The sequence below is a fragment of the Bufo bufo genome, chromosome 4 (genome assembly GCF_905171765.1).
Source record: "Bufo bufo chromosome 4, aBufBuf1.1, whole genome shotgun sequence".
Lineage (NCBI taxonomy): Eukaryota > Metazoa > Chordata > Amphibia > Anura > Bufonidae > Bufo > Bufo bufo.
This window is the reverse complement of record NC_053392.1, coordinates 495,343,434-495,357,023: the sequence shown is the minus strand read 5'-3', so window position 1 is coordinate 495,357,023 and position 13,590 is coordinate 495,343,434. Positions and strand designations below refer to the sequence as shown.

General features: G+C 47.1%; 1 protein-coding gene across 1 annotated transcript in view; it reads right to left on the bottom strand.

The window, feature by feature from the left end:
- GALM (galactose mutarotase) overlaps window positions 1-13,590 on the bottom strand; it is an 86,042-nt gene that overhangs the window by 2,005 nt on the left and 70,447 nt on the right. The window contains exons 6-7 of the mRNA XM_040429588.1: window positions 7,656-7,791; window positions 6,569-6,743 (exon numbers count right to left, since the gene is read on the bottom strand). Of these exons, the coding sequence (XP_040285522.1) occupies window positions 6,569-6,743; window positions 7,656-7,791 (311 nt within the window). The remainder of the gene's footprint in view (window positions 1-6,568; window positions 6,744-7,655; window positions 7,792-13,590) is intronic.

Sequence of the window (13,590 nt, the reverse complement as noted above, 5' to 3'; positions counted from 1 at the left end):
GACGCAGTGGGGAATGTAACATGCGGTAATACCGCTAGGAGATAGAGGCGCCTCTATCTCCTAGAGGTATTACCGCATGTTACATTCCCCACTGCGTCTACACCAACATGACTTCTTCTCCCACCAGCGGCATTTTTAGTCTGATGAAGGCACAGAGTTGCCGAAACGTCACTTCGCCGCAGCAACCATCTTTGTACGCAAAATAAACAAGTTGCATCTAATACGACTTAGCTGGAGTCTTTGTATCTATTGTTTATTTAAGCATTAATTTACGCCACTTTAAAGTGTACATTTGCCAGACTGCAAGAGACCATGGCCTCTCGTCCCAGGTTGTTTTTTTTTGGTTTGTTTTTTACTGTGGCCCTAGACCACCAGGGCTTGTATTATTACCCATTTCTTTGCTCTAGAGCACCAGGGATGCAGGCATGAACATTTTCACTGGCCTAGACCACCAGGGATGGTATCACTAAGCATTTCTCTGCTCTAGACTACCAGTAGTGTTGAGCGAACTTGTGTTTCAAGTTCGGCGTACAAGGTTCGGGTTATCTAAGAATTCCGTTACGGACTTATGATCCGTGGTAGCGGAATCCATAACAGAATTCTTAGATAACCCAACCTTGTACACTGAACTTGAAACCACAAGTTCACTCACACTACCCACCAGTGATGCAGACATTAACATCCTTACTTACCTAAACCTCCAGGGATGACGTCAGTAAAATGTCTCTGCCCTACATCACTTCAGATATATGCATTAACACCTCCACTGCCTTAGGGTACTTTGACACTTGCGTTGTGAAGATCCGGATCCGTTTTGACAGAACACTTGGTGCCGGATCTGGCATTAATGCATTTCAATGGAAAATAATGCCAGATCCGGCATTCTGGCAAGTTTTCCGGAATTTTGGAAAAGTAGTAGAAGTATTTTCTGCGGCCAAATACCGTAAGAGTGACTGAACTGAAGACATCCGGATGCATACTGAACGGATTGCTCTCCATTCAGAATGCATTAGGATAAAACTGATCAGTTTTTTTCCGGTATTGAGCCCCTAGGTCGGAACTGAATACCGGAAAAGAATAACGCTAGTGTGAAAGTACCCTTAGATCACCAGGGTTGAAAATATGAATCCCTTCTCTGCCCTAGAATCCAAGGATGTAAACCCATTAAATATCCTCGCTAGTTATTACACATTATTTGCTGCTGTTTTGGATCACCTGGTTTGAAGAGAACAAAGCCCATGTCCCTAACTGCCCCAATCACTACCTACAAAGTTTTAGAGAGAACAATGTCAAGACACTAGTGTTGAGGGAACCCTAACTGTAAAATTTGGGTCCGTTCTGAACTTTACGATTTTTGGGACCCGAACTCGAACTTTGCCGGAAAAGTTCGGGTTCGAGTTTGGTGTTCAGGCATTTAATAAAGCTTGTTGAAAGGCTGCAGGGCAGCCAATCAACAAGCTTTTAAGCTGTGGGCACTTAGAAGCCATCACAGCCATGCCTACTAATGGCATGGCTGTTATTGGCCGGTGCATCATGTGACCCAGCCTCTATAAAAGCTGGATCACGTGTAGCACCGCCCATCAGCTCTGAGTAGTGAAAGGACAGAAAGCAGGCAGCTGAAGTGAGGGACAGTGTTATTGCGATTTTTTGTGGGTGCAATACACCATCTTTGCACCCCTGACACAGAAAGCCCATCATAAATCTGGCTGTTAATTCTGTGGGTGACCTACAGCGATTCTTTTTGTGGGTGCAATGCAACATTGTACTTTGTACCCCTGACACACAAATATAATAGTTAATCCGTCTGTTAGTTAGGTGCACGTCATATACCCATTTATTGCGTGAAGTCCAAGTGCACTGCATACGTGACAGGGAAATTGATATAGTTAATCTGTCTCTTAGTTAGGTGCGCGTCATATACCCATTTATTGTGTGAAGTACACATGCACTGCATACATCACAGGGAAAATAATATAGTTAAGGGGGTTCTGTCACCCCCAAAACCCATATTTTTTTTTTGGGCTTGTTAAAATCCTTTTATAACGACTATTCTCTACATAGGGCTCTTACCTTTGGCTGTGGCTTCTTTTCCTTAAAAAACAATCTTTTAAAATATGCAAATCAGTTTACCACCAGCAAGTAGGGAGTCTACTTGCTGGTAGCCGCCGCAAAAAACTGCCCCCTTGTCCTGTTGATTGACAGGGCCAGGGAACGCTCTCCTCCTCCGGCTGGCCCTGTCATCATTTCAAATCCCGCGCCTGTCTTCATTTGGTGCAGGCGCTCTGAGAGAAGGAGGCTCGCCTCCTCAGCACTCCCTCAGTGCGCTTGTGCTGATGACGTCACCAAAAGAGAAGACGTCATCGGCGCAGGCGCACTGAGGGAGTGCTGAGGAGGCGAGCCTCCTTCTCTCAGAGCGCCTGCACCGAATGAAGACAGGCGCGGGATTTGAAATGATGACAGGGCCAGCCGGAGGAGGAGAGCGCTCCCTGGCCCTGTCAATCAACAGGACGAGGGGGCGTTTTTTTGCGGCGGCTACCAGCAAGTAGACGCCCTACTTGCTGGTAGTGAACTGATTTGCATATTTTAAAAGATAGTTTTTTAAGGAAAAGAAGCCACAGCCAAAAGGTAAGAGCCCTATGTAGGGAATAGTCGTTATAAAAGGATTTTAACAAGCTCAAAAAAATCTGTCTGTTAGTTAAGTGGGTGACCTCAAAGAATGAGGAGAGCATCAAATAAGGGACGTGGCCCTGGTCGTGGTGCTGCTGGGGTTGGTGGAGCTCCTGTTGCAGGGAGAGGACGTGGTCAAGCTGTGCCAGCTATGCGCCCAAATGAAACTCCTTCCTCAGGTGCACGTTGGCGACAGAACGTTCAGAGTTATTTTGTAGGCCCGAATACCGGTGTACGAATGGTGAGGCCAGAGCAAGTAGAGGTGGTAGTAGATTGGGTGGCTGACAGTGCCTCTAGTTCCTTCACATTGTCTCCCACCCGGTCCCCTGCTGAAAGCGCAGAATTGGCACCTGCAGCCCATGGGTATCTGTCTTTCACCTCACCCCTTTGCAAATCAGCCAAGCAGTCTGAGCCCCAAGTCATGCAGCAGTCTCTTATGCTTTTTGATGACTCTGCTGGCAGGGTTTCCGAGGGCCATCCACATAGCCCTGCTCCAGAAGTGGAAGAGATTGAGTGCACTGATGCCCAACCACTTATGTTTCAGGATGTGTACATGGGAGGCCCACCGCAGCACATCTCTGAAGATGACGAAACACAGGTGCCAACTGCTGCAGCTTTCTGCAGTGTGCAGACCAGCAAGGAGGGCAGGGGTGAAGAGTGGGAGGAAGATGATGTGGAGGATGATGAGGTACTAGACCCCTCATGGAATCAAGGTCATGAGAGTGACGTGTGCAGTTTCGGAGGAAGAGGTGGTGATCACACAGCACCAGCCGCACAGCAAAAGAGGGAGCAGTGTGCAAAAGCAGAGTGGCTGTCCCCTAGCCAGTACGCCTGCTACTGCCCACCGCACCCAGGGACTGAGCACACCAAAGCCAGCTCCAAGGAGTTCCCTGGCGTGGCAGTTCTTCAGACAATGTGCTGACGACAAGACGTGAGTGGTTTGCACGCTGTGCAATCAGAGCCTGAAGCGAGGCATAAATGTTCTAAACCTGAGCACCACCTGCATGACCAGGCATCTAAATGCAAAGCACAAGTTGCAGTGGAGTAAACACCTCAAAAACCATAAAAGATCTCAGGTTCCTCCTGGTCCCTCTTCTGCTGCAGTCTCGGCCACTTCCTCCCCCTCTGGAGTGACAGTGGATGTGGCAGCAACGCACCACGTCCGTTACCAAGCATCTCCACAATGTTCCATGGAAGCGTTCAGTTGTCCATCTCCCAAACACTGGAGAGAAAGAGGAAGTACCCCCCTGCCCTGAATGCCAGCATTTAAAAATTCCTGGCCTTTGAAATGCTGTCATTCCATCTGGTAGAGACGGAGACTTTTAAAAATCTTATGGCGGTGGCCACTACTTTTCCAGGCGAGCCATTCCCGCCCCGCACAACCAAGTGGCGGACAAAATTAGGTGTGCACTGCGCAACGCCATCTGTGGCAAGGTCCACAGAACCACCGATATGTGGACCAGTAAGCACGGGCAGGGACATATATCTCCCTAATTGCACACTGGATAAATGCAGTGGCGGCTGGGCCTGAGGCGGATAGCAGTTTGGCGCATGTCCTTCCGCCACCGAGGATTGCAGGACGTTTCTCTACCGCCTCCTCATCTGGTCAGTGTAACACCTTCACCACCAACTTCAGCACAGCCAGGGGGAAACGACAGCAGGCTGTTTTGAAACTCATCTGTTTGGGGGAAAAAACCCACACCGCGCAGGAGCTGTGGACAGACATGGAACAAAAGAGCGATGTGTGGTTTGTGCCACTGAGCCTCAAGCCCGGCCTAGTGGTGTGCCCGGTTTGACGCACATCCCTTGCCTGGCACAAGTGCAGAATTTGGTGGTGCAGAGGTTCCTGAAAAATTACCCCGATATGTGTGAGCTGTTTCAGAAAGTGCGGGCCGTCTGTGCGCGCTTTCGGCGTTCTCACCCTGCTGCTGCTCGCCTGTCTGCGCTGCAGCGTAACTTCGGCCTTCCCGCTCACTGCCTCATATGCGACGTGGCCACAAAGTGGAACTCCACCTTTTACATGCTGGAGAGACTGTGCAAGCAGCAGCAGGCGATAGTGGAGTTTCAGCTGCAGCACGCACGAGTGAGTCGCTCTCCGGACAGCACCACTTCACCACCAATGAGTGGGCCTCCATGCGGGACGTGTGTGCCATGTTGCACTGTTTCGAGTACTCCAACAACATGGCCAGTGCCGATGACGCAGTCCTCTGCGTTACTATCCCACTTCTATGTCTCCTTGAAAAAATGCTTTGGGCGATGATGGAAGAGGATGTGGCACAGGAGGAAGAGGAATCATTTCCACGGTTATCAGGCCAGTCATTCACAAGTGGGTCGGAGGGTGGGTTCCTGCACCAACAGAGGCCAGGTACATAATTGTCCAGCCATGGCACAGTTCTGGAGGATGAGGATGATGAGGAGGAACCATGTTCACAGCAGGGTGGCACCCAAAGCAGCTCATGGGCATCACTGGAGCGTGGCTGGGGGGATACAGAGGACACAGACGATACACCTCCCACAGAGGACAGCTTGTCGTTGCCTCTGGGCAGCCTGGCACACATAAGCGACTACATGCTGCAGTGCCTGCGCAACGACCGCTGAGTTGCCCACACCAGTGCTGATAACTGGGTGGCCACCCTGATGGATCCCCACTACAAGGACAAAGTGCTGTCCTTAATTCCGTCACTGGAGTGTGATCGGAAGATGCGCGAGTACAAGCGCACACTGGTAGAGACAATGCTGATAGCATTACTACCTGACACCGGGGGCTCAGTGGAAGCACAAGGCAAAGGCAGGAGGAGGAAGAAGTCGCCAACGCAGCTGGGGCACCGCCAGCACCTCAGACGGGAGGGTTAGCATGGCCGAGATGTGGAAAAGCTTTGTCAGCATGCCACAACAACCAGCACCACCAGCTGATATGGAACGTCTTAGCAGGAGGCAGCATTTCAGCAACATGGTGGAACAGTACGTGTGCACACGCCTACACGTACTGACTGATGGGTCTACCCCATTCAACTTCTGGGTCTCCAAATTGGGCACATAGCCTGAGCTTGCCCTGTACGCCTTGGAGGTGCTGGCCTGCCCTGCGGCCAGTGTATTGAATGTGTGTTCAGCACGGCAGGGGGGTGTGATCACAGATAAGATCAGCCGCCTGTCTACAGCCAATGTGGACAAACTCACGTTTCATAAAAATGCACCAGGCATGGATCCCATAGTACTTGTCCATACCTTGTGCAGAATAGACAAGTATACCAGCCGCACCCAGCCATAGACTCCAGCGCACTTTCTCTTTGTTTTCTTTTTTATATTTCCCAATGTTTTGTGGTCTTCCCAAATGTATAAAATTTTTTAAATAAAAACACTACAAAAATAGTGTTGGCTACCTCCTCCTCCACCACCACCGCTTCCACCTACTCCGCCTCCTAGTTCAAGATCATTGTTTTTAACTTTTTTTTTTAATTCTATGTTATTTTAATTCCTTTCCCTATCCACATTTGTTTGCAGGGCAATTTTCCTGCTCTTACACCTATTTTGCTTCCTTTTACAGCCCTCTAGCCCTTTCTATGACTTTTTTAGAGCGATTTTAGTGCCCCAAAGTTCGGGTCCCCATTGACTTCAATAGGGTTTGGGTTCAGGGTCAAGTTCGGGTCCTGAACCCGAACTTTGCGGCGAAGTTCGGCCGAACTCGGCGAACCCGAACTTCCAGGTGTTCGCTCAACCCTACAAGTGACTGTAGGAGTCCCAGCTCTCAACTATTTGTCACCTATATTGTGGACACATGTTAAATGTTTATGGTAGGAAAACCCCTTTAACTATTTCCCCATCTGGCATATATTAACACATTTCCTCCAATTATACAATGTGAATATGTTATATGCGGTTATTCTCTAGAAAATAAACTAACCTTGTTTACTGCATCTGGCCACGCTTGAGTCTCAAGGCAAAATGCAGAATGCTTAGGATATACAGCTCCTCCTTTTCCATTAAGAGATCCATCCAAGAAATTAGCAGTGTAGAACTGGACCCCAGGTTGAGTTGTACGGATTGTGAGCACTCTGCCACTTGGCTTGTGATATACTCTGTGATAAATATGGCAGGCATATACAAAGATATAATCACCTTTTGCCAAAACACGTCAACCTGAATAATGGAATTACAAATTGTATTTTCTGAATTATCATCTCTCATTTCCTCTTGCCTTGGAACATAACTCCCTGCTTTCCTAGAGCCATACCTTTTTTATTTTTCCATTCCTACGAGGGCTTGTATTTTGTGAGACGAGTTGTACTTTCTAATGGGACCATTTCATATTGCATACAATGTAGTGGGAAGCTGGGAAAAATTCCAAATGGGCTTGGGGAAAAAAAAAAAAACGCAATTTCACCATAGTTTATGGGTTTAGTTTTTATGGCGTTCCCTATGCGGTAAAACTGACAGGTTATCCTTATTTTCAGGGTCATTAGAATTACAGTGATACCAAATTTTTGTAGATTTTCTTTTAATACTTTAATAATTTTTTTTTCTTTGCATCACTGTATTCTGACCCCTATAACTTTTTTATAATTAAGTCTACAGAGCTGTGTGAGAGCTGTTTTTGTAGTGTGAATGACTTGTTAATCACTTCTTATTCAATTTCATTTGGGAGGAAAAGCAACAAGAAAAATGGAAAATTTGCCATATTTATTTTAGTTTTTTCCCATTACTCTGTCACAGGCAGGGCTCCATAGGAACTTTGTCGTGGCAGGCCTCAAAGCCATCAAGAGGCCCAATGCTGCCATAGCACCAGAACGGCTACCTTGATCTGTGCACTTTCGGGGGCCCCCCATTCTGGAAACAGGAACAGGTCCCAGAGGTGGGACCCACACTTCTCAACATTTATGGATTTCGCTAGGATATGTCATAAATTTCAGATATGGGTCAACCCCTTTGATTATTAAAAGTGAGAGATGAGAAAACAGGAACAGTGTGTACTGAGAAATACCTTTTCTTACCTTGAACAGCAGTGTTGCTGGTCAGTCAAGCAAAAGTTGTGGTCAAAACCATTTCCTTTGAGTTTCGCTATCTGACTCCCAAGGTCAGCGGGATTCCGTAAGTCAAAGCAGGTTCCTTCAACCGGCACCACCTCTCCTGTAGGAATCATTAAACATAATAATAGGAACCCTGAAGTGCATGTTGTGCGAGATAGCAAATTCAAAGTATCTGTCTGCACAAGTCACAGTTGTAGAGGAGAAGAATATATCGACAAGTATAGCATTATACTTGTTGCTAAAAAAAAGCTATCTTTACTATATATATATATATATATCTATCAAACAAATAAAGTAGCAGCACACCACTAAATGCGCTAAGACTGAGCGAACAGGTGAATATGTGAACAGGGTCAAATACATGACGCCACTATTTATTGCAAAGCAGTGAAGAAGCTCTTAGAGCATATTATTGATCAAAAATATGTCGAGCCCACCTACCAGACGACAAGGTAGCTTCTTATCAGGTGGGACCTACTCTAACATGGAGGGTTCAGCTCCATTGTTACTCTGATTAAAAACACCAAGGGGTGGGGGATGGGCGGGGAGTGCTAAGTTCCAAAGAGGATGCCTGGTCCTATATAATATACATATAAACAAAAAACGGAACAGCACCTCCTGAGACAAAAAATCGCAGGTGCAAGCTACCCGGCAATAATACAGCAAACAAATAAAATGCACCTGCGATTTGTCTCAGGAGGTGATGTTCAGTTTTTTGCTTATATGTATATTATAGAGGACCAGGCATCCTCTTTGGAACTTAGCACTCCCCGCCCATCCCCCACCCCTTGGTGTTTTTAATCAGAGTAACAATGGAGCTGGACCCTCCATGTTAGTGTAGGTCCCACCTGATAAGAAGCTACCTTGTCGTCTGGTAGGTGGGCTCGACATATTTTTGTTCAATAATATGTGCTAAGAGCTTCTTCACTGCTTTGCAGTAAATAGTGGCGTCATGTATTTGACCCTGTTTACATATTCACCTGTTCTCTCAGTCTTAGCGCACGTAGTGGTGTGCTGCTACTTTATTTGTTTGCCGTATTATTGCCGGGTAGCTTGCACCTGCGATTTGTCTCAGGAGGTGCTGTTCCGTTTTTTGCTTATATATATACAGTACAGACCAAAAGTTTGGACACACCTTCTCATTCAAAGAGTTTTCTTTATTTTCATGACTATGAAGGCATCAAAACTATAAATTAACACATGTGGAATTATATACATAACAAACAAGTGTGAAACAACTGAAAATATGTAATATTCTAGGTTCTTCAAAGTAGCCACCTTTTGCTTTGATTATTGCTTTGCACACTCTTGGCATTCTCTTGATGAGCTTCAAGAGGTAGTCCCCTGAAATGGTCTTCCAACAGTCTTGAAGGAGTTCCCAGAGATGCTTAGCACTTGTTGGCCCTTTTGCCTTCACTCTGCGGTCCAGCTGACCCCAAACCATCTCGATTGGGTTCAGGTCCGGTGACTGTGGAGGCCAGGTCATCTGGCGCAGCACCCCATCACTCTCCTTCATGGTCAAATAGCCCTTACTTTCAAAGTTTTCCCAATTTTTCGGCTGACTGACTGACCTTCATTTCTTAAAGTAATGATGGCCACTCGTTTTTCTTTACTTAGCTGCTTTTCTCTTGCCATAATACAAATTCTAACAGTCTATTCAGTAGGACTATCAGCTGTGTATCCACTTATTAAACCTGACAGGGCACACCTGTGAAGTGAAAACCATTTCAGGGGACTACCTCTTGAAGCTCATCAAGAGAATGCCAAGAGTGTGCAAAGCAGTAATCAAAGCAAAAGGTGGCTACTTTGAAGAACCTAGAATATGACATATTTTCAGTTGTTTCACACTTGTTTGTTATGTATATAATTCCACATGTGTTAATTCATAGTTTTGATGCCTTCAGCGTGAATCTACAATTTTCATAGTCATGAAAATAAAGAAAACTCTTTGAATGAGAAGGTGTGTCCAAACTTTTGGTCTGTACTGTATATATATATATTTATATTGTGACCGATCGCTTCTTTCAGGGGGTCACAATCACAGACTTCCTTCACGGACACCAGGATTCAGGTCCAAATTTATGCTTTATTGAGGCACATCACAAACAAAACAATACAAAATAAACTCCTGCCCGTCTGGGCCCTAACTAACACAACTTTGTTTTCCCTGACTCACCTCTAAATACAGGGTCTCAGGCTCCAAGCCTCAGCAGGTCAGCCTACATGGGGAAGAGATTGATTCAGCTTTTCTAAGCCACATGGTCTCAGCCCACCTGGCTCTGACCACACAAGCCTCCAGGCTTACCTCTCTGTAAGGTCACTTCCCCTTCCCCAGACTGACAGTCTGGGATGGGCTTTTACTTCCCCTTAACGATCCCAGGTGGTTACACCTGGAGAATAGATCCCTCAGGCTAGGGAAAAAAACTGCCCTGGAATGGGGTGGACTGGGGAGGTCCCACTAACAAACCTACCTTCCCCAGGGGGTGGGTTGGGGTGGATGTCTGATTAATAACAAACATACATATCTAAATGGCGGGGGGGGGGGGGGGGCTTGACTTGAGTCATCTACTGATCAGTGATAATCAAAGCATTAGAGCTGCAGGAATAAATAGCATCTAAATGTCTGGTGGGGTAGATTGGGGGGGGGGGGGCGAGGGCTGGTGGGGGGAGGGGGGGTTAGATGATCTAACCCAGCCCCCCTACCCCCATCAGCCCTTGTCCTACCACCCTATCTACCCGTACCCCCCCCCCCCATCTACCCCACCAGACATTTAGATGTTATTTATTCCTGCAATTCTAATGCTCTGATCAGTAGATGACTCAAGTCAAGCCCTCAACCCCCCTCCCAGCCATTTAGATATGTATGTTATCAATCATCATCCCCCACCCCCCACCGCTGCCTTCCTTGTAATTTTCTGGCCCCCATTATCCATTGTGAATCACAATCCATAACAGTGTCATCCACAGATCCCCCCATAACAGTGTCATCCAGAGATCCCCCCATAACACTGTCATCCACAAATACCCCCATAACAGTGTCATCCATAGATCCCCCATAACAGTGTCATCCACAGATCCCCCCATAACAGTGTCTTCCACAGAGGATTATGTTTATTCATATTAAGATTATGTGGTTATTGTCTTATATGACTTGTTTTTGCACTTTATTTCTATCTTTATATGGATCTAAAGAGGTTGTGCATTTGTTTACAGCTATAGTTAATTGGTACATTAAACTGTGCATATTTATGTGTGATTACAACAGTAAGTATTTAGTAAAGACTCCACAAGTTGGGGGGGGGGGCACTTGGGCAGCTCAGCCTCTGTTGGTGGTGGACCTTGTCCCAGCCCTGTAGTGTCCCACCAAGCTGAGTAGGCAGAGACAAGAAAATACAATCAGAACTTAAGTCATAAGAAAGCATCGCAACTTGAGCAAATCAAAGCTGACGATCCGAATTTCAGGAAAATTTTATTTGCACCAAATCCGAATTTCCTCACGCTTCGTGGTAACGAATCACATTCTTTTCTAAAATGGCTGCTGCACGTGTGAGGACATGGAGCAAGGAACTCTAGGAAGGCGGGATCACCCATAATGCCCTGTATGCAGCCAATCAGCAGCCAGCCAGCTCTGTGATGTCACAGCCTTATAAATAGCCTCAGCCATCTTGGATTCTGCCATTTTCCAGTGTACTAAGTGCAGGGAGAGACGTCAGCAGGCGCTAGGGACAGTGCTAGAAAAAACTTCATTGTGCTAAAAAACTATTTACAAGTACAGAGAAAGATTATTTAAGATGTAGGAAAAGGATAGGATGGAATCATTCCACAGCATTTATGTTGAACAGGGTTCAGTAGAGGTGGTTACAGCCTGGGTAATAGGAACAATCCTATTACACCTTGCTGCACTGACTGGGCACCCAAATTGCCATTATACAGCTCTGCAATTCCAGTAAACCGTTCTTGTTATTGGGGTGCTACAGCCATTAACAGGGATAAATACAAGGAAATATTTCTACGTCTTATTTGCCCTTGTGTGGTGCAGTTATATGTTCTAAAGCATTTTTTGGCTTGTATTAGTGGGAAAAAGGGCTTATTAGCCGTTGTGTGGTGAAGTGCTAAAATGACAGCACTTTTTGTCGTGTAATAGTGGCAAAATAAAAATATATTTGCCGTTCAGTGATGCAGTTATATGTTCTAAAGCCCTTTTTGTTGTGTAATAGTGGCAAAATAAAAATATATTTGCTGTTCAGCGGTGCAGTTATATGTTCTAAAGCCCTTTTTTGTGTGTATTAGCCGTTTTGTGGTGGTGAGAAAATTACAGACTTTTTTGGGGTGTTTTAATTTCCTTTTTATTTATTTGATCTAACAGTATGTCAGGCAGAGAAGTGCCAGGCCCTGCACAGGGGAGTGGCAGAGGTCTAAATGCCTTCTGGCGCAGGCAAAGGTCGCAGCAGAGTAAGGGGCCGTGGCAGCAGGGGTCACTTCGAGAGGCCTGAGCTCCCAGTGTCAGCTAGCGGTCATGTCTTGACCAGCAACCCAGTGGTTTTTGAATGGTTGATTCGATCTTCAACTTCGTCGCAAGTGACATCAGACACCCCCAGTCAAGAGTCAGTGGGTTCGGCAGACACAACCCTTAGTTGGCATGGCCCGGGAGCAGGCCCTGTGCCCTCACCTGTCCTCAACCTGTCTCTGTTATTTTCTGTTCCCTCAGCCAGAGAAGTATTGTATGCTGTGGGCTCAGCTCCACTATACAGTGAGGATGAGCTACTAGAAGACAGCTACTGGCAAGCCAAGATGTAGAGGAGACATCGGCCGCTTCCTCCACTAGGCGGGCAAGTAGTGGCGTGGGAGCTGGTGTTGTGAGTGGTCAGGCTCCTGACCCAGAGACGGTTGAGGAGGACATCAGTGACGTGCAGACAGTACTCGATGATGTTGATGTAGCTGATCACACTTGGGAGCCGGGTGATGAAGGGGCTTCATCATCATCGGGAGAAGAGGGTGGCAGCTTGCCCGTGAGGCAGCAGCGGAGCCATAAAGTCACTAGCCTGGCTGGGAGTCAGCAGTGGGAGGGCGGGAGCCAGGAGCCTACCTGCTCGGGAAGTAGCGGTGCACGGGTTCACTGAGGCAGCGGCGGTAGCAGTCAGTCAGTGCATAGTGTTAGGGTTAAAATCACCTACTCAGCGGAGTGGCAGTTTTTTCTTTAGCCGCCAGAGGAGGTGAAGATGGCCATATGTAGAATCTGTGGGCAGAAGGTGAAGTGTGGCCAGGGTGTCAATGTTGGCACCACGACCCTGCATCAACATATGCAGCGTCACCATAAAGTGGCCTGGGAGAACTGTGGCTCCGATGTGGTGGTCCAGCCTGCTGCAGCAACTGCTGCATTACCCAGTGGCACGCAATCGATTTCAGGCAGTCAAGGCTCCACCACCTCAGCCAAAGGGAGCTGTCTGCCCTTCCCATCATCTGCTGGTCCTGAAGCTCCTGCTCCTCGTCAGTCATTCCGTCAGCAATCGATCACCAAAGTAATTGCCCAGAGACAACAGTATGCAAGCACTCATCAAACGGCGCAGAAGCTGAACCGGCTCCTTTCCAAGTTGCTGGTGCTGCAGACCCTCCCTTTTCAAGTGGTGGACTCTGCACCTTTCAGAGAATTGACTTATGCCGAGCCGAGGTGGAGAGTCCCAAGCCATAATTTTTTTGCCAAAAAGGCAGTACCAGCCCTGCACACACATGTAGAACAGAAGGTGGGCCAGTCCTTGAGCCTATCGGTGTCTGCCAAAGTGCACGGCAGCGCCGACATGTGGAGCTTCAACTGCGGTCAGGGACAATACATGCCCTTTATGGCCCACTGGGTGAATGTGGTTCCTTCACAGCCATACCAGCAACTTGGCCAGGAGATGCC